The sequence below is a fragment of the Myiozetetes cayanensis genome, unplaced genomic scaffold, assembly GCF_022539395.1.
Source record: "Myiozetetes cayanensis isolate MyiCay16 unplaced genomic scaffold, myiCay2020 scf6-25, whole genome shotgun sequence".
NCBI classification, from domain to species: domain Eukaryota; kingdom Metazoa; phylum Chordata; class Aves; order Passeriformes; family Tyrannidae; genus Myiozetetes; species Myiozetetes cayanensis.
In genome coordinates this window covers 47,676,112-47,696,952 of record NW_026087853.1, presented here as the reverse complement: position 1 = coordinate 47,696,952, position 20,841 = coordinate 47,676,112, and the positions used below count along the sequence as shown (strand labels likewise).

The 20,841-nt window shown below is 42.0% G+C and overlaps 1 protein-coding gene across 1 annotated transcript in view; it reads left to right on the top strand.

Moving 5' to 3' along the window:
• The first annotated feature begins 353 nt into the window (after positions 1–353).
• OSBPL5 (oxysterol binding protein like 5) overlaps positions 354–20,841 on the top strand; it is a 179,553-nt gene continuing 159,065 nt past the window's right edge. The window contains exon 1 of the mRNA XM_050335369.1: positions 354–502. Coding sequence (XP_050191326.1) covers positions 488–502 — 15 coding nt within the window. The 5' untranslated portion in view covers positions 354–487. The remainder of the gene's footprint in view (positions 503–20,841) is intronic.

The window sequence follows — 20,841 nt, the reverse complement described above, 5'->3', positions numbered from 1 at the left end:
AAAAAGCTGGGTCTGGTGTGGTATCTCTCTTAGCAGCCATGAATCCACGGCTCTGGATGTTGCTGTATTGCCTCCCAGCACACGAGGCACCTGCTTGACTGATTTCTTTACCCTTGTCGTTGTTCAGAATTAGCTGTGCACCTCTATTAGCCAGGCAAGCCAAGTGTGAGTTGTTTTTCACGCAGGGTGACTGCGTACAGCAGCACAGGGAGGGAGAAGCCGGATTTTGGGAGAACAGACCCTTAGTATGGGACAAAATGCTCGCCTGCACTCTGATGCTGATTTTCTCTTTTATTGGCTGCTCCTGAGCCTGCAGCCGGAGGAACGGTCTCCTGTGGAACGGCAGCTTTAGACAATTTTATTGGCTGATGAATCTGATCTTGCCTGGCCACCTTCCAGAAGCACTGACTTGCCCGAGATGAGAGTGAGAGGAAGGTTGCTCTGCCTGGGGCTGTAAAGCAATTGTTTTGAGACCAACGTAACACCCATGCCTTGCTGCACGGTAAGTATATAAAGATAGGTCCATATACCCACATGTATATGCGTAAAGTGCTTTATAACATAATTGCTGACACAATTAAATGTGCAGCTCCTGTGGACTGTGTCTCGTTTGCTGCTTAATTATGTGAAAATGTACTTGGTAAATTGCTTGCTCTCACAAAATGCTCGATTAACTGTTGCAATGATCTAAGTTGAAACACTGCATTTGTGTCCTACTCTGGTTATTTCTCGTGCTGCAACACACTGATTTAAGCTTTTTGTCATGAGAGAATAAGATGCAGCTGCAAGATGTTGATATTAAAATGTTTTCTTCAGTTTTATTATTATGTTAGTGGAAACTCAAAATACCAGAGCTGCTTGCTAATATTTGCTCAAGTCTTCTAAAAATTGCTGATTAATCTTGCCCTTTCTTTTTTTAAGGGTAACTTCTGTGAAGTTTGATGCTATGGAACATTTTTCGAGTTGTGCTTTGCAACAGAAAAAAAAATAGGGCAGAGCTAAGGAAGGGAATGTTTTTAATGTAGACCCCAAAGTGTGTGGAGCTCAAAGTGGCAGGATACTGCATTGCACCTATATCAGTTGCAAACAGCTCTCCTGATGAACATTTCTGATGAGCCTCCAAAATTATTGCTACCTAAGGAATTGATGATTGACCAGGAGCACTGGAACAGAACGAAGGAATGCAGTTTTTTGGACTGCAGCAGCCGTATAATATACAAAGATGCAGCTAATCCTGAAAGTACATCATACCTGCTGCTTCAGAAATGATACTAAATATTTTGAGTTTTACTCTAACAACCTGCAGTGCCCCTAATATTCAGTGTGAAGTTTGAAACTGTATCTTTTTGACAGCTTTGGGAAACAATCTTTTATCATTGTATGTGTTCAAAATGCCTCTCTCTAATGTTTCATCATTTTTTGGTTAGGAGAGATGGTGCAGGAAGTGGGGTGGTGGTGTTTTCTGCAAACAGATCCCTGCTGAACATAGTGCAGGGACAAAATAACTTCCCCAGGGCTAAGACAAGGTGTTAAATTAAAGCTGAGTAAAGCTGTAAACAGTCCTCAAAGATTTCCTGAGCTAGAACTTTCCATACTCTTGGGCTGTGTGTAGCGCAGCTGTGTTGATGGCAATAATGGTTTTCTGCGTTCTTCTTCCTGAGGGCCAAGGGGGAACCTGAGTGGCTTCATGATTTACCTTGGCTGCAATAGCTTCTCGGTACCATGTTGGCTTTTGATGCAATGGGTTCCTTAAGGAGACAGAAGTAGATGGCATGGTGCTGGCTGGAGCCTCTTAAAATCACCTGCACCACAGCTGCCTTTCCAAGCTGTGTTGAAGTTGTGTTTTGAGAACTCTGGGAAGAGGACGGTGTAGGAGGGCTGAGTTTCGCAGGTGGAGGAGAGGCATGAACACTGACTTGCAGCTGTAGCTGTAAGGAAGAGTCTCCCCATGGCGTTCAAGTGGAGGAGAGGGGAAGCCTTACTTGGTGCAATTCCATCTATATTTCAGCTGCAGAAGGAAATAATTTATTGAACTGGCTCCCACTTCAAATAGAATGGCAGTACATGGAGTTGTGTGGCTCTGTTGTCACCCATGGTTATGAGAGTGAAGTAGGACCTTATATCAGTGAGAAATGATGCAGAAAATATGGTTTAATATGACTTTGGTGCAATTGTGTCAGGTGGCATTGACCAACTTTGATGCTGTGACTTCTAACCAATTTTTGTTGGCACTGTAAATAGTCTAAACTACATTTTTTTGCTTGTTCCTGTGTTTCTACACCATTCCTGTTCCTGTTCTTGCTGGCTGAGGCTTTTAAGGGAGCTATGCGAAGTTGACATTCATACTCACTGGCTTTGAAACATCCCTTCTAGAAATCACAGGCACTACCATTAAATGGAAGATGAGGGGGGAATGGAGAAAAGTGGAAAAAGGAGGCAACTAAAAATACCATAAAGCTTGTGATCTATTTTAATGATTATATTTGGCAATTCTGCAGAAATGGATCCAAGAGAAAATTATGATTCTCTGACTTTTAAAAGAGCATTTTTCTGGAAATGTTTTGGTTTTCAACTAAGATCTGAGTGAAGAAAGTGGAAATACATTGATTTGTATTTTGACAGTTTAAAATAGCTTTTGTGCAATGCTTTTACAGTGTGTTCCTTTAGAATGTGGACTTGCAAATCACGGGAATATTTTAAAGCACTTGGAATTCAGAAAGACATGTAAACTGCAGTGACTTTATTTTTATCTCTGTTGGGTTTGTTGGTTAGTTTGCATCTGAATTTGTATTTCTGTATATGTATATAAACATAATCCCATTAACATGTAGAAAAGTAGGAAGCTGGTAGGCAATGTGCTTACATATATATCAGCATATTATTGAGCCATAATATGAAATATTTACTCTCAATATTCATGTGATGTGCTGTGGATTCATGCTAGGAGTAATAAGGCAAGAAACTGTTTATGCTCTGTGATACAGATAGCCGGATCAACAATGGGAATGAAAACTGGAATTGTTCTTCTATTACAGCCTGACAAATGGTGCATTCATTTTTCATTGTTAATAAATGGCCCATATGGCATCCTCTGATCACATGCTCTACAGCTTCTGCAACAGGAAGGCACTAATTTTCAGGGAATACAGAACATTTGATCTGGGCTTTCTGAGCAGAATATTTCCTTGAGCAAGAAAACGGACACTACCAGGAGAAGGTACCTTAGGTAGCGCAGAGTTTTCCAGTCTAAAGGCCTGGTGCATGGTGCACCTTCCTCAGAAGCAGAGCCAGCAGCTTCCTCACGTTCCAAATCAAAGAACCAGAAGGGTTTTTTTCCCACCAGCAAATTTCATTCTTTCACAGAATATGTGAGAATGGTTTTTCCATGGTGCACAATTGAGATTCCAGGATGCCTGGCATGCAGGGGCAGGAAAAACTAATCAGATAGGAAAGCTTTATTTAGAAAGTAAAGCAAAGCAAACTTAAAATTTCTTTGTGTCTGAGAAACATACATCACAAAAAACCCCACCAACCTCACACACACACACACCTTGGGATAAAGACAACCTATTTGCCTTTAGTCATGGTATTTATTGTACCTTTTAGAAACAAAACTGAAATCCGTAGCCAGGACACCAGCTGGAGGCATTCAGGAATATCTCCATGGAAATACTATCTTGGAAAGCAAAGCTTGCTCAAGTTTGCTCATTATTATCTGCAGAGCATTGCAGTCTGGGAGAAAACAGGGGCTAGGTGACAACTAGTCTCCTATTTTCTGCACCCACAGTCACAACAGATGGATGGGTGATAGGATCTCTTGAGAGCAGCTCCTGCCTTCCCTTACAGTGTAGCTCTTGCAGCCACTTTGATCTAGGTGGGAGTCAGTGTTTGGGACCTTTCTGGGGTGTTCCTACCAGAAAAGGACAGCGATTATGCACAGCTCATACCTTTAATGCAAACTTAAGTGTTTACAAAGCATGTGTGTACGTACACTCTCTTTCCACAAACATAAGAGGTTTCCTCCCTCACAACTTTCATGTGATCCTTCCAGGGGCAAGGAGATGCAGGAAGGAAGCAGGAAGAAGGAGAGGGGGAAAGCTTATTGGTCTTGCTTTGGGAATGTTTCATCAGTAAGACAGCAACCTGTGGCCACTCGTCACTGCTGCAACACTGCAGCACCCCCAGAGTAGATTAATCTTCTGGTCTGGATGGCAAAACTGCACAGTCACCCATTACCACACATGAGCAAAGATTTGTGTCCCCTTAACCTTCTGCAAACCCCAAGATAGATGGTGCATTTTGTATGCATGATGAAATGTGGCTGGCTAAGCATGTCCAGATGAGCATTGCTCCTTTGATGAAGAAACCATTAAAATGTGGCAATCTATGGGAATCTAGGCTAAAATAGGCTCTCACACGGAGAGCTAGAACAAGGCAGAAAGTTGTAAAAGCTGTTCTGCACATAGGTAACTGAAGGTGGGGGGGAACCTTTCAAGTTTGTGTAATCAATTAGTTTACTGTTTCATGGAACTTAAACATAAGACACTGTGAAAACAAGGAGTTATGTGAACTTTCAGCCAATACTCTGGTGCTAATATATAAAATGTTTCCCCAACATACCTGATTTCTCTTGGTTTTTTAGGAAGGTTTTTTTGAGAAAAATGCTCTTTGTGATGTTACAGGCCTGTAATTTTCAGGTCAGACTACAAAGGGATTATATACTTGTTATTTTGGTTTCCCTTTAGAGTTCTGCAATGTTTCATATATCCAGATGACCGGTACAGGTTTTATGTAATATGTAATTTGCCACATGGAATATATGCTGGTCACTCCCTCTGTTCTTAGAGGAGATGGCAGCTAACAAAAACTGTGTCTGACAGGCTGTTTTCTTACTGTGTGGAATGATCTGTCATCTCCTTGGGTTCTTGTAAATTGCTGTAGCTCAAGATTAGGGTAAAATGTTTAAATTTGTCAAAAGCAGCTTTAAAGCCTCTGACTTTCTAACACTTAAAAGTGGTTTAGGGGCTTATAAGTTGAATCCTATAATCATCTTTGAAATGTTTTTCTAGTCCACCTTCCTTAAATGAATAGAAATGTCTTTATTTAATACAAGTAAAAAGGGCCTAACTTTGGCCATAAATAATTGCTGATTGTGCACTTGCTGAAAGGTTATCTGAGAGGAGTAAAATTTGGAAGTGACTTGCTAAACTGATAAGATTGTCAGGGATAGCAATAGGTGAATGCCTCAATCTTTACAATATAAATGATTACACTTAAAACTAAGCATGGATGGACAATGCACTTGTCTCAGGAAAAGAACAGTGAGCACTTGCCCTGTGCAGAGCCAGGGGTTGGACTCAACAATCTGTGTGGGCCCCTTCCAACCCAGGATATTCTATGATTCTGTGACTTAATTATTTTCCAGAATCCATGACACAGGAAACAGGAATTTCCTCAAGCATTCTATCACAGCAAATTAGGTTTTTATATTAAACATTCCTGCTTGGCCTGCAAACCAAACCTCATTCCTCTTGCCCTTGTTTAACAAGGTGGACATCAAAGCTTAATATTAAAGAAAAAAAAAAAAGGAAATATTAAGTCAACTTCTTACCCCCCTTTTATCATACCACCTCTGGCTAGGTGGAAGGACAAAGACATGACAACATGAGTGGTTTGGGTTCAAGTTTCTGTCCATGTTGGCTTCCAATATATGGCAGCACACTTTCCATCAGTGTCACAGAAGTGCTATGAAGACACTTTATAGATGGTGACTTCTCTGTGAAAACAAAGGTAACACACTTGACCTAGTCAAGTCTGTGATATATTTAGATAGCACTGCAGCAACTTGCACCAATACAAGCTTCTGAGTTGCAGGTAATTCACGTGGCTGTGTCTCAGCAGTTAGTCCCTGCTTCATACTGCAGTTAAGGTGTACTGGCTTCCAGGTTATTGTATCTCCATCAGGCATTTACATGGTCCCAAGAAAAGTCTTGTCTGTGTGAAGTTATGATAAAAGATGGTTAGATTTCTGAAAAGTAAAATTAAGAGTGAAGTAACACCAGAGAAATCTGGGAAATGTCTTTCTATCCAGGCTTTATTAATGATCATTTCCTTCTGTGGTTATTTGCATACACTTACAGAGCCCAGCAGAGCTATTTTCCTTGCTCTGGTTTTGCCTCATAAAATTCCAAAGTATAGAGCTGTCATTCATGCTTCTTGCCAGGGGTAAAATGGTGTGATGTAATCTATCTATAGCCAAGGTGGCTTAATTAATACTTACAGTCTGTTTTTAATAGGTGGGCTTCGAATATGCAATTTTATTTTCTAGTAACTTTCAATTTTGCTTTTACATTTTTTCTCTACCATTGTAGCAGTGGAGAAAGAGCTCATGTGCTCTTTAGCTTTCATGTGACCATGCAGCATCACAGAGGGACAGGGAATGGTCTGTTCAGGAAAAGTCAGTGCATTTAGGGCCGTACTCGGCAAATTAACTGGGAGCCTTTTTTTCTAAAGGCTGATTTATGCCAATGGGGAGATCCTCATACATTGTGGAGCAGCACTGTGCTGATCTCAACAGAGCTACCTTGTTTGGTGGGGATTAAAAATCTAGTCCCAAGTGTGTGTGATTCTCTTATGCTGATGCAATTATCGCCCCTGTGCCTGGGGAAGGTTGTACCTCTGTCTCCTCTTCTCTCTTTATGGCCTAGCAACCCTACAATGCACTATTGGTTTTTGGAAGGTTATCCTTGCTCATGCAGCAAGCTGTGTTTGTGGCTTCACGTTGCTACTTGTGCGAGCTTAGAAGCCATGAGAGAGGTGGCAGAGAGAGCACAGCAGCACTGGCTTTGCCTTACTGCCTGCAGTGGGACCCCAGGACCTCGTTTGCCCAACTCAGCCCATGCTGCCACTTCACTGATCACTCAGTTTGTCTACACAGAGCAACAATGAGCTTTCCTCCCCAAAGCAAGGCACGCTGAGTCGGTAGGAGTTACCCTGAGATGTGCTTCCCTGCTGGCAGCGGCTCACTGTGCTGTATCGAACTGGTTTGCTCCTTACATATGGCAGCAGGAAAAGCCTGTCCCCATGCTGTTGCTCGTGCTCAGTTTATAATCTTAAAAGACATGGTCTGCTTGACTAGCACTCCTTCTGTGTTTGTAGGTTAGACAGAACTCCCTGCGGGTCAGCTTTACGTCTTCAGCTGCAAATGTAGGTCAGCTGGCTGCTGTGCAGAGTGCTCCTTTATCCTTGAAAGCGCAGATCCTCACACGCAACTTCACAGTACGTTGCGTTTGCTTGTCTTGTAAGAAAGCTCATTTTGCCAGCGTAGCCAGTGATGCAGCTGCTCCCGCGACATTAGCAGTCCTGCTAGCATGGGAGCAAAGTATTTTTCGGTCTAGGTGTAGCAGATGTGTAACGAGAGCAATTTCTGCTGTTTCTGCCAGGTTTCTTTAGTAATGAGAGATTGATTTCAGGCCTGTTAAAGGAATTAGTTATCCATAGGGTGTGATAGTTGGTGCCTGTAAATCAAAGCAAGTCCTTCAGTTCTTCTGTGTCCAGGGTCTGTCTCTTCTGATGCTTCCTGCATCTTCTGATGATTCCTGCATTCTAGAGAGTCCATCAGAGGTTTGAAGTCTAGATGCAAAAGAGAATCTCACGAGCTTGCAAGGAGCCAGTTGGGTTCAGTTACTCTGCTGTTTTCTTCATAGCACACATTTGGCTTACATATCCCTGCCTGCAGGCTCTAATCTTAGATGTGACACTTAATATGCTTTGATTTTTTTTAGCCCAGTTTCCTAGGAAGTTGAGGCTTACGCAATCCTTATGCAAAAGCAAAAGGCCCAAAAGGTTTCCCTGAAAAGACAGCAGAGAGCAGCCAACGTGTTCACGAACTGGAAGATTTATGTTGCATTATGTTGCGTACAGGAGAAGGTGGGTGGTGCAGAACTTCCTCTGGTAATGGCTGCAGGGACCCTCCAGCTGCTTGTAAAACCATGGCAGGGCATGGACTGGGGCTCTCAGTGACCTCCAGAGGTCCCTTCCAGCTTCAGCCATTCTATGATTCTGTTGTCCATGAAGCATTAACCCTACAACAAAATTCAGCAGAGGGGTACAACTCTCAAAGGCAAACAAGTTCTGACAAGGGTCTGCACTGAGAGGAAGGCTGTGGCATGGATGGGGCAGTTCCATGGTTTGACTGGCATGAGTCACCAAGTGCTGACAATCCTCCAGAGCCACTCGTGGTTGGTAGATATAGAAAGGATTAAAGAGGAGAGAGACATAGAAATAAAGGGCCCATTAGGTGGTCTGTGGGGAGGTAAGAAGATGGTGCACCAATGAACACAACGTTTCTAGACTTGATTACTTCTGCTGGCAGGACACCTTGTCTGCAGTATCTGGAGAGAAAGAGATGTGGATGTGGCTGTGGTAGTTAACCAAAAAAAGGAGTGTGGTCCCTTTTATGTATCTTACATTTGTTTTCAAACAAAGCAAATTTGTGGAGACACTGTCAGTGTGGCCAGCAAAACAAACATAGCCTGTTTGTGATATAGCAATCCCTCTATTCAAATATAGTTTGGCAAATTTCTTAGGGCAGAATTGTCTTTTTAACAAGTGCAAGCTTCTCAAAAAACAAAACTATTTTTTCTGCAATACTTGAAATTTTTAAAAACTGACACTTGATATATTACTGTTTTATTGAAGTTAATTTGGTTGGTTATCATAAAGAGTAGAACAAATTCAGGAAAAACTAAGAAAAGGGTTTTTTAAATATGAAATGTCTTGCCTTTTTTTGAGAAAATATCACTGTATGTATAGTAGATTATTGAAAATATGTGACATGAAGTCAAATCCCATTAAAAATTGCTTGGTTTCATTGCTTCAAGAGCAGAATGTTGCTTTATCCTTCTCATGAATCTTCTGTTCACTGCTCTTTTTTTTTAACCTCAGCCTCCTCCTTGAGCACAAAAAAGAAATTAAAATCTTCACATGGGAAACTGAAATATCAAAATTCTACTGCAAAAATGATTGCTAAATCGATGCCAATTTAATAAGCCGCTTGTAGGGCCACTTAAGTTAAAAGAAAAGAAATTCTTAAGGGCATCCTTAAGATCAGCCTGACCTGTTAGTGCTGAGGCAAGCTGTTCTTACTGGAGGACACCCTCAAAATAAGACCAATAGCTAAACCTTTGAAAAAAACAACCTCAGACTTAGGGGTGCTGCCAAAGCCAGTTGAGTTGATTACCCAGCAGGTACCCAGCCCATGGGCACGTATCAATGACATTCTTGGGTCACTTACAAGGAAAAGTGCCATTTAAGCTTCATCCAACTGTAAGTGAATACATGGTGCTTGCAGAGAAGTTAGTTACCATTTTTCTCCAGCAGAGAATCAGGCCATTTGGACCTTCAACCAATTTTCTTTTCACAAAGAAAACAATTTCTTTCACAAATGAGAATAAAATAGGGTTTCATAACGGAAATTGTTTCTTGCCTTCCCATAAGAAACAAAACACATTTTTTATTTGGCAATATATGTAAAAGCCCTGGGTTTTTCTGCCATTTTCTTAATCTTAAGTAGCAAATCTGCAAAGGTAACTCCATGTGTCTTAGCAGTCATTTCCATCTGGTAGAGGAAGCATTGCTGGTCAGGTACTGGCCCAAGAAAATGATGGGAAAAGTCTGATCGAGAACCGATGCTGAGAATACATTACCAGTCTGGAGGTGTGACAGGCTGCCCAGGCTGCAGTGGAAGGCAGAGACAAGCCCGTCCAGCTTGGCCCTGAGCCCCCCATCAAAAGTTACTGGCAGGGTACATTGCAGCTTTCTACTTTGATGCTCCTTGTTCTGCCAGCCAAGGATTTGCTCATCCAATGCCCCTCTGTGGTGCAGGAGGATGTGGTTTGCCAAGCTCATCAGCTTCCTCTGGAAAAAAGCACTTCTGTCCTGGCCATGGCTAGATGCAGAGTCAGATTTATCTGAGCTGACAGAACTTCAAAATTGGAGACATATTTTTGTGTCTTCAGGGAGAGTCACATATACTGACTGTGGCCCAGCATGTGTCAGCTGGACTACATCCCCAAAATCTCTGGGAGAGAGAAGGAAATAGTATCCCTCTGAAGAGAGGATGATTGGTTTTGGTTGCACAAGGATCAGTCAGGTGCAGCACAAGACTTGTGCAGTGTATGTTCAGATCCTCATGAGCAATGAAATGTCAGGGGGTTCTTTCCTTGAAAGAGTCTGCAGAAAAATATTCCTCAAAAATGCTTGGCTGGAAACACATCTGCTATTATAGTCTACTAAACAGATGTGAATGAGACTTCATCAGGAGTTTTGATGGGACTAGGAAGATTAATAGCAGTAATCAGACTGTGACCTAAACAAATTTTTTTACTTCTCTGGTAACTATCTGAGGTTGATTGGCTTTCGTTATAGGACTCTACTTGGGCATCAGTGGGGATGGGCAGAGAGCAGATGTTCAGTGAGCAGCAGAATCAGGGAGGCAAAGGCTTTTTCCAGTGGCTGCTATAACATCTTGAATGGTGATGGGGAAGGTACTTGAGCTTTTATTGTTACCTCAAATAGATATATATGGCAGGAATTGGGAGGGGGAAGGATCTGCCTGCTTTGCTGTCAGTTGAGGGTTGAGCTGCCAGCAGTGAATGCTGACAGTGGTTCTTTTAAGTCAGACTCTGTCAAGGTTTTGAAGGTGGAGGGAATGTGCTTTTAGAGCCAGGGCAGTGACCTGGAAGGAAGTAGCTAAAGCGCTGCCGACACTGGCAGCGGATGCCATGTGGGTCAGAGGCAGCACGAAACAGAAGATGGTTGCTGGGCCAGGGCTGTCTGGCTCAGCTGGTGGTGGGCACAGGAAGCAAACTATGTGTTCTATGTGGCCATATCTCTGTGCCTCGGCATAAGAGGAGGAGGGTGTTCTCCTCAGGCATTGGTGCCAGCTGAGCTGAAGCACAGGGAGGTGAGGCAAGGCAGATGCAGCTGGTTTTCAGAGTCCTCTCACCAAAGACTACAGTTTGGGAGGGAGCTGTCTGTTTTGCCTCCTGCCAGTGTACTTGGGGGAGTTCCTTTCCTAGGCCACCTGACTGCAGCCTGTTAATATCGGCACCATGAGAAGACACCGTTGTAGGGACACCCAAATTGCTTCCTTGTGTCTTTTTCTGGGTACCAGGAGCAGCATAACTGCCTTAGCTTCTCCCAGATTCTGGGCTAAGTTAGCCTGTCTTACAACAAGACTACCTGTGTAAGTGGGGAGCAGTATCTGAAGGCTGTGCTGCTGGTTGCACTTGATTTACTCCAGCCGTGTCTGCTCAGTGCTGCATCCTGCTGTAGTGACAGCACTACAGAGGCTCTGCTGTCTGGCAGTCAGCACTGGGGTTGGAAGATAAGCAGATAAACATAATCTTTACAAGAAAGAGGGTAATCAATCACTGAAACAACTTCTCAGTGCTTGTTGGGGACCCTTTACCACTTACAATTGCTAAATAAAGATGATGCATGTTTTTTTAAAATATAAAATTCATATGTATGAGTGAGTTCAGTGATACCGTCTAAACAAGAAGCCAGCCTATGACCAGTGATCTTCTCTGGTCTTATAAAAATGACTCTATACATAATTTACAGAGTTCTAATGAATATTAGAAGTAGAGTGTTCATTTTCTCTTTAAATATGTGTACTCATGTCTGGATCCTTCTTCTGACACACAAGTACTTCTAATAAGAAGTTGATTCTTCATAGCTAGTGGCCTTCATTTATTCTGGCATAAAACAACTAATATTATTTCATAATATCTCTGTAGAATTACGAATGGAAAGCTGAAGGTAAGTCTAAGAGTTCAGAACTGCTGAAGAACTGAGAACCCAATGTGAAAAAATTCTGTCCTTAATATTAACAGAGTTGAGCACGACCAAGAATAAACTGCAGTAAGATAAGGATTTATGTAAACTAGGGAACTTTGAATATGAAGCAAAATTCACTGAACACTCTGAAGTATCTTCCTGGGCAAGTGTTTCACCATGTTTCGCGCCCATTAGGTCTCTTTCCACACACCTGCTCCTTGCTCCCAGTTGTGGCAGTCAGTGCAAGGAGTTATTTTTAAAGATGGTTGGCTGTATTTTGCTGGGATGTATCTATGTGTAGGCTCCTAGTGATTTTTGAGGAGGTAGCTTGCCAGGGCTGCTCAGAGTAGTTGGTTCTGGGGTTTCTGGCCTTTTGGTGTGCCCAGCTGCTGCTTCCCACCTGCCTCAGCCGGTGTGGGATTGGAACCAGGCTCCACTTTGGAGGAGACTGTCACAAGAAGGGAGGCTGCCTGCAGTGCCAGCACACCTTGCAAAAGGAGCAGGAGGGCCAAAGGCATCAAACTTTTAGACTGGGCAAGTTGCCAGAAGTCAGGAACACAATTCTGCATGGCCTTGGCTTTGCTGTATTTGCAGTCAAGGAAGTTTATAAACACCTTATTTATGATTAAGTGTGTTTTCTTCTTAGTAACTGCCTCATGTTGTATACCACAGTAAAATACCTTTATCTGGAGCTCTGTAAATTAAATAGATACTTTACATGAGACTTTTTTCCAGTGGTTGTGAATTCCTTGGAGACGCTCTGCTTTATTAACAAGAGGGTGTGCTCTGCTAGAAGCTCAAAAGAAATAGGTTATGATTTCCAGAGGATAAGATTTCAAAAGCCTTTGCAGCTGCTAAGGTACAGTTTAAACCTTTTCTGCTTGGGCCTTGCAAGTGCTGTGCTTGCCAGGTTGGCTCCTGGCCTAAGAATGTCAAACATCAGCTCTCACACATGAATCTTTTGCCTTGTGGTTTCCTGGTGTGGCAACAGAGGGAACACACCACTCTGATATTGGTACCAGTAAAGGTCCAAATATGCAAATTCAGGCCTACTGTAAGCTTTTTGCAAAAACTCTCATAAACTCACTGAACTGAACTGTCAATGCTATAAGCATGAATTATTCAACTCAAATGGTTTCCAATTACTTCAGAGTTTAAGCCAGGTATAGATAAAGCCAAGCAACGTAGTGAAGTTAATTCAGAGAAATGAAGTTCAGTTGTTTTTAATTTGGGCAACAGAGCCCTTCTTTTCTATCAAACAAAATACAACCCTCTCTTTAGTTTTTTCTGGGCATGCATAGAAGCACTAATATTTTTGCAACTTGGTTTTTAGCTTCTTTTCACCTCATATTCCCTCTGCTTAGAAGCACAATGTACCCTTAGCCATGACTTTTAAACTTGCAACCCTCTTCTTTGGCCTCACACTAGAAATGTTTTTATTGGATAATATTTATCAGTGTCACAGTTTACAAACTCCATTTTGGTAGACTAAAATCTCAACTCTGGCATGACAGTGCATGGCCCTGTGCAGGGTCTATGGAGGGAATGCAAGGACAGTCGGTTCCAACTCACAATAATCCTGAGATTGCAGCCAAGATATTGGTTACTCACAAAAGAGAGGATCCTACCAAAGAGGTTTTATTACTGTTTGTTCTTGGTGTCTACCCAGGATTGAAGAGCTGGCTCTGAGGGAAGGTCCTAGAGTAGGTAGGATGGGAGGAGGGAAAAACTCTACCATGAATCCCTTTGGGCAGTCTTCATGTCTTCCTAGATTACTGTTTTGGAGACTGAATTTTGCTGTATCTGTAAGTCAACACTGGTGTAAGAATTAATTTCTTTATTTAGTTTTTCAGTGTGTTACAGGAAAAGCCAGCTTTGTCTCCTTTGTGTGATTGTTTCTAGGATGGTGAAGAAGCCTCTGGCATAAGAAGGATGATTTTCCAATTAAATACAAAGTCAGGTCATACACCCCTCTGTTTCTCAGCTAGCTGTTGGTCTGTACAGCAAGGTGCTAGGCAGTGTTGTCCAGTGCCTTGCTAGTAAGAAAAGTCAATCAGACTAGTTTCTGTGTGCTCCCTTTTTGAGGAGCTACTTTAAACCCCTTCAGTTAAACAAGGTCCTTGTGGAAATTGAAATGTGATGAACCTCTGTATAAAAGCCTTAATATGCAGGATATAACTGTAACTTTCAGTCTGGTTTGTTGCAGACCAAATTAAATCACTGGAGGAAGTCCAGCTCTCTTTCTGATAGTACTCCCTTAAAGATCATTGATTTTACACTTGAATATAAGAAACACAACATTCTCAAAATGTTTGGCATTAAAGGGAATGTGCTCCCACTGAAGTCAATCATAAAATTATCTTCAATTCAATGGAAACAAATATAAAATGCCATGCCAGAAAAGCCTTCCAGGCAAATTTTTAACTCTACAGAGGTTATTTTACCTTGTTAGACTAGCTAAGTAAGTTTTTGCCTAACTTTAGTTAGACTTCTGGTTGGTAGGAATACCCCAATAGTCAGTGAGCATTTACAGAGAGCAAATTGTTGTAGCCACTAGTGGTGCCCTTTTGAAAATAGGATTAACTATACTGTGAAGGTCTGGGTCTCTGTGCACTGACTGAGGTTTTTACACTATTGACTCCATGACTACAGTTACCTGTAGTTCACTCCAAATGTCTACTCTTTACCACATATCCTTAGGTGCTTATAAAAAGGGTTCAACTTAGTCCACATCTGTCAAATGTATGTATGCATTTATAGTTGCAGCTCATACTAGAGGTGACATTAACTTAAAAGAACTCAGATTACCCATTCTTTAAAAGCGTTCATCTTGATCAGTTTGACCACGGCCAATTTTCTAGGCAATGAATGCAAATAATACTTTCATTTCTGTTTACCTTTGCCTTGTACACTGCCTTTGCTATTCAGGTGTTTTTCTCTTCAATGGTTTTGTTTATTTGCTTTCTTCTCTGTATTCCCAGGAAGCTGTAAGCTTCCTTACAGGGCAGTGCTGGTTTAAAGCTTAGTGAAATCACATCTCAGATATGTTCATCTCAAAGACTTGTGCTGTAGTGTTGTTACTCTCCCGAGTGCTAGCAGGAGTCACACACCCCAAGTCTTGATGTTATTTGAAAATATTGGAGCAAATTTAGTCTTTTGAGACATATTGTTCTTCTTTAATTTCTTGGATAACTTCCACCTCTGAAAAATGTGCTAATTTCTGTGCATTTAAACATTTGCTGTGGATAGCAACAGAAAGAAGCAATTTCCTGTAGTTATTTTGTCATTTCCATTCTAGTCAGGGATATATAGTCAGTGTATGTATATATATATATATATATACACACTTATATATAAAAATATATATATAAATATATACACAAATATATATACAAATATATATAAATAAATATATATATATACACTCTTTATATATATATATATATATATACACACTTGGTGATCTCAAAGGTCCTTTCCAACCTGACCGATTCTATGATTCTATTCTATGATTCCATAAGTGGGTCAATCTTGTTCAGCAAAAAAAGCCAATTGAAAATCAGCAAAACATTTGAAAATTTGTGTTGATTTCGTAAATAATTTGAAGAAGAGAAAAAAAGTTTTATCACAGTATACCCCAAATCTTCTTGACCGAGTATATCCTTTCTTATCAGGCATTACTGACGTTAGGTTACTTATAGACCTGAGTAATTTTCTCTAGTCAGAAATATGGTTTTTAGTCTTCTTTTGTTTTTTTATTCATCTGCTCTGCATGGAAAACCCATTATGCTTTGTGGAAAGCTAAGGCAATATCTGCGTGATACAGCGTTGGGCTGTGTAAAGTGAGGAAGATTGTTCTGCACAGGGTACCCTGAGTGCCAGAGGAGTCATATAGCCGTGGAGAATGATTCCAGTGTGTCCTGTTTTCCAGCTGGGCTGGCAGAAAAGCCGTGTTGTTTGTTTATGTTGTACTGCAGGACAACCATCTTCTGGCTAAAACACAGCTCCTTTCCTCAGTACTGCTGTAGCCCTGGTGAAATGGCCAACATGACTCGGAAAGGCTCAAGCTTTGTACTGGAATGACTTCCACAAACAGGAAGCCAATGCTCAAAGACACACATTGATGTGCACACACCCGCTGCTAATTTGGGCACAGTAAACATCATCCTGACACATCTACTGTCTTTGTCTGCTGCTCTTTCTGGAGGATGAGGAGTGCAGCCCAGGTTTTATGGACGGTGTTTCTAACAGGCAAATCAAAAGCTTCAAGCCTGCAGAAAGACTACTCACATTGCTTTCTCAGTACTAAAATTTCTACATAGTCCTGACTGGAAAAAAAAATTGCATCAAGGTATAGTTCTGGAAATATATCTAGAGGTAGGCTCCAAGGGCAAGGTTCTATTAAGTTATTTTTATTCTTGTAATTAGATACCTGAGGAGGGAAGAAAATCTCTCTGCGGGAGCGCAAAGTGCTTACCAGTTAATGAAATGGAATCAATATCAAGAATGTTAAGTGACTACATTGTGTTCTCCATTAATTTGCTTTGCACTCATTTATCTTGAAACTCTTAAAAGAGCTGGTGATTGAAAAGACATATCTCTTGAAAGGGTAAGGATTTATTCTTGAAAAGCATTTATTGTTAACAGTCTCATGTGACAATTATCTAATTGTATCGGTGGGAGCACTGGAGTCTCATTTATCTCTTTTTTTTTGTAATTCCAACGTTTAGTTACTTTAGCTTCTATTTGTACTAGTCAGTCTCTTTGGGGTTGGAATAATATTGCCTCTCTAAAAATCTCTTTCAAGGAGAAAAGGGCTATAGGGAAAATGAGAGTGCTCTGTATTCTGGAGAGACATTTGTCTCAGTCCTAAGGCTGGTACAAAGCTTACAAATCTCCTAAAGCCTCCCTTTAACCCTTCCCAGCAGGGCCCTGACTCTGAATGCTTCCAGGTGTGGGTTCTTAGTGCAGGGCTGTGTTTTACTGCATAAGGTGTTTCTAGAAGATGTACCTAGAAGAGGGGTCAGAAGAATTAATGTACAAAAGTAGCACCTTCCCCATTTGTTTCCTTGTGGTTTTTAATCTCAATCCCAAAATCTTCTGAAAGTCAGGTGGGGTATCTCACAGAATCACAGAATATGCTGAGTTGGAAGGGACCTACAAGAATTATCAAGTGCAACTCTTAGCCCTACGCAGGACCATCCCCAACAGTCACACCAAGAAGTGTCAACCAGATGCTTCTTGAACTCTGTCAGTCTTGGTGCTGTGATCGCTTTCCCAGGGAGACTGTTCCCATGTCCAATCACCTCTGGGTGAAGAACCTTTTTCTAACATCCAAACTAAACCTCCCCTGATACAACTTCAGGTCACTGCCTTGGGTTCTGTCACTGGTCACCACAGAGAAGAGATCAGTGCCTGCCTCTCCTCTTTCCCTCATGAGGAGGTTGTAACTACAACGAGGTCTCCCCTCAGTCTCCACTTCTCCAAGCTGAACAGAACAAGTGATCTCAGCTACTCCCCATACAGCTTCTCCTCAAGGCCCTTCACTATCTTCATTGCCCTCCTTTGGATGCTCTCTAATAGCTTAACATCTTTCTTATATTGCAGTGCCCAAAACTGCACACAATATTCAAGGTGAGGCCGCCCCAGTGCAGAGCAGAGTGGGACAATCCCCTCCTTTGACCAGCTGGCGATGCTTTGCCTGATGTCCCCAAGGACACGGTTGGCCCTCCTGGCTGCCAGGGCACTGCTGGCTCAGATTCAACTTGCCATCGACCAGGACCCGCAGGTCCCTTTCCTGGCACTGCTTTCCAGCATCTCATTCCCCGGTCTGTCTGTACATCCAGGGTTGCCCCATCCCAGATGCAGAATCTGGCTCTTCCCCTTGTTGAACTTCATATGGTCAGTGATTGTCCAGTCCCCTGACTTGTTGAGATCTCTCTGTGGGGCCTCCCTGCCTTTGAGAGAGTCAACATCTCCTCTCAGTTTTGTGTCATCTGCAAACTTGTTTAGTATCTGTTCCAGTCCTGCATCCAAGTCATTTATGAAGATTTGAAGAGCACAGTGCCTAAGGTGGAGCCCTGTGGAACTCCACTAGTGACAGGTCACCAGTCTGATGTCACCCCATTCACTATTACCTCTGCCTGTGAGCCAATTCCTCACCCACCACATGATGTGCTTATCCAGCTGTGGACTGGATATTTTGTCCAGAAGGATCCTGTGAGAGACAGTATGGAAAGTTTTACTGAAATCCAAAAAAATTATATCAACTGGCTTCCCTTGGTCAACCATGTGGATTACCTTGTCATAAAACAAAATCAGGCTGGATAAACAGGACTTTCCTCTCATGAAGCTGTGCTGGCTGTGACCAGTGACTGCACTGTCTTTCAGGTATTTTTCAATCACTTCCAGAATAATCTTATCTGTAACTTTACAAAGCACTGAAGTGAGACTGACAGGCCGGTTTCCGTGGTCCTCCTTCTTGCCCTTCTTGAAAATCGGGACAACATTAACCACCTTCCATTCAGTTCTGGGGCTGTGAGATGTCATCAGCCAGATCTTTGAGGATTCCTGGATGAACCCCATCAGGCCCCATAGATTTGTAGGGATTCAGTTTGAGCAGCAGATCCCACACAGTTTCAGGATCGACTGAGTTTGATCATTCTCACAGTCAAGGTCCTCCAGCTCCAGACACTGAGATCCAGAGAGACAGCCAAAATCTTTATAAAGATGTGATGGCTTAAAGCTGTGACAAAGACCACGGCAAGCTGATGCCCAAGAGAAATGTCTAGTAAAGATAAGAAAGGCACGCATTTTAAGGTAAAAGACAGCATCTTAAACAGAAAGGATTGTTCTCTTATATATTCAGCACCTGAGCAGCCCCCACACTGACTGCATATTGGGCACAGCCCTCAGCTGGGAGCCAAGGGAAGGACTTTCTCTTCCACTCTGCTAAGTGAGCACTGAGCTGGGGGTGAGCAATAGCCCCTAGGCTGACTTCCAAGTAAAGTTGTCCTCTGGTGCACTGCAGGCTTCAGAGAGCAAAGCTTTGTCCAGGCTTTGTGCTAGGCATTTCTGGAGTGTTTCTGATGGCTTGTCTCCTGTGTCTTTTTATTCTGTTTCTCTGCAGAGCTCTGTACTCTCTACAGGATCCAGAAAAAGATTTACTTTTTTTCCCTCTCCTGGGATGAGAAGACAACTAGCAGCCTGTAGGCAGTTTTCCTTAACATTTATTGAAACCTTTCAGCGTCAACAGCTGCATATGTGCCAGTATTGAACCAGAAGTGCCAAACTAATTTTTTACAGGTGAATAAATTAGATGCCTGAGGGTTTGCACATGTGCCCAATTTATTGCAACTGGCACTGAAATGTATTAGCTTGAGCCATAGGCCCTTGTCCCATGCAAGAAAGTGAAGTAAAATAAATCAGTACAAAGCACTGATGCTCCTAAGATAGAATTATTCCAGCTAGCTGGAGATCAAGTAGTGCTAAAGCAGACTTCAAGTACTACAGGGCAATACAAGCCTGTCCAAGACCTGCATATGTAAGTACTCAGCAATTATTTCAAAGATTTTACTATGTGAAGGGTTATAGCTCCTGGGAAGAGGCATTTGTACTCTTAAAGTCCCAGTACAATCTCGTACCTTTCAAAATTTTTCTTCCCTAGAATGAAGGGTGTGACAGAACTCAGGGATATTTTCCCATTTCAGTGGTGTTTTGGAGTGGTTTAGTTGTGCACTATTAGTGGTAACCCATTAACCAAGATGGTTGCATGCACTGAGTTTCATCAAGACTTAATGACAAATGCCTTGGGCTAATCACTATCTTGTTTCTGTTAATTGCTAACAATTATGTTTTCCACCACTACCCGCTTGTGCACACCACCCAGAGGTGTGTGCATCCTCCTTGCCCACCCAAGGTGGCTTCCCACTCATAGCACCTTCTCACTTCTTTGCACCTTACAAGGCTGATTTCCTTTCATGCCCTTACTCCTGCACTTTGGTCCTAGGTCCTCCTCTGGGTGCCTGTGGAAGGTGGAGGCAGCAGTGGGAAACAGGGGCTTGCTGCTCTGGGAGGTGTTGCCTGGGTGTTTGTGCTTGGGCTGATTAAAACAAAGCAGCTCCACGGTGTGTACTGCAGACAGAGAACAGAAAGGAGGCAATTCCCAGAGCACAGTTTGACCCAGGAGATGTGGAAGTGTGTGCAAGGGAATTTCAAGAGACTGTGGTCAACGTGGGTCTTCAGCCAGATGAGTGAGGCTGGCATTGCTTTTAAAATAATTTAGTCCTGGGGTGCTTACATTAGCGTTCCTTCCTTCCTTTCTCCCTGAATGGTGTCAAAGGAAATGAGACTTTTATTTAGCTTTTAAAAAAGGTGTAGATCCTGAATATGGAAAAGGTTTTGGAGGTCTTTTTTTTTTCCCTGTAGAAAATTCAAAGAGGATTTTCTGTGTTGGAAAATTGCAAGTCATTGACTGAGGAATGACAAAGGGAAAACAAGGTGAAGATACATTACACTGGGTTGCCAAGAAGCTTTTTGGTTTACTGATTCTGTATGTATCCTATTAGAAAGTAGCTCTGAAACAAGCTGTGGTTCTTTTTACATTCTTGACTTATGGGGCAATTTAAACTTTGATTGATTATCTATTCTACAATCCATTATGTAGAATTCATGTAGAATATGAATTCATGTGCTATTTTTTTTGTAGTAGATAGAACTAGTGAAATTGTCTTTCTCTTTTATTTTTTTTTAATGTGGATTTCTTAGATGATTCTCCAGTTCTTGTAAGTTCCAGAAGTTGGTGTGTTACTCTTCACTGAAATGAGCAATGTGGAGGCATAACCTGCCTCAGAATGTGGTGCTCTCTAATGTCAGCTTCACTTCAATGAGAGTGAAATACATGTTGAACCACTTTGCTAAACTGGAGTATTTATTATTTAGACATGCAACATCCATTCTGATATTTTACAGTAGTAAGAGTCTCAGAATATCTGGTCA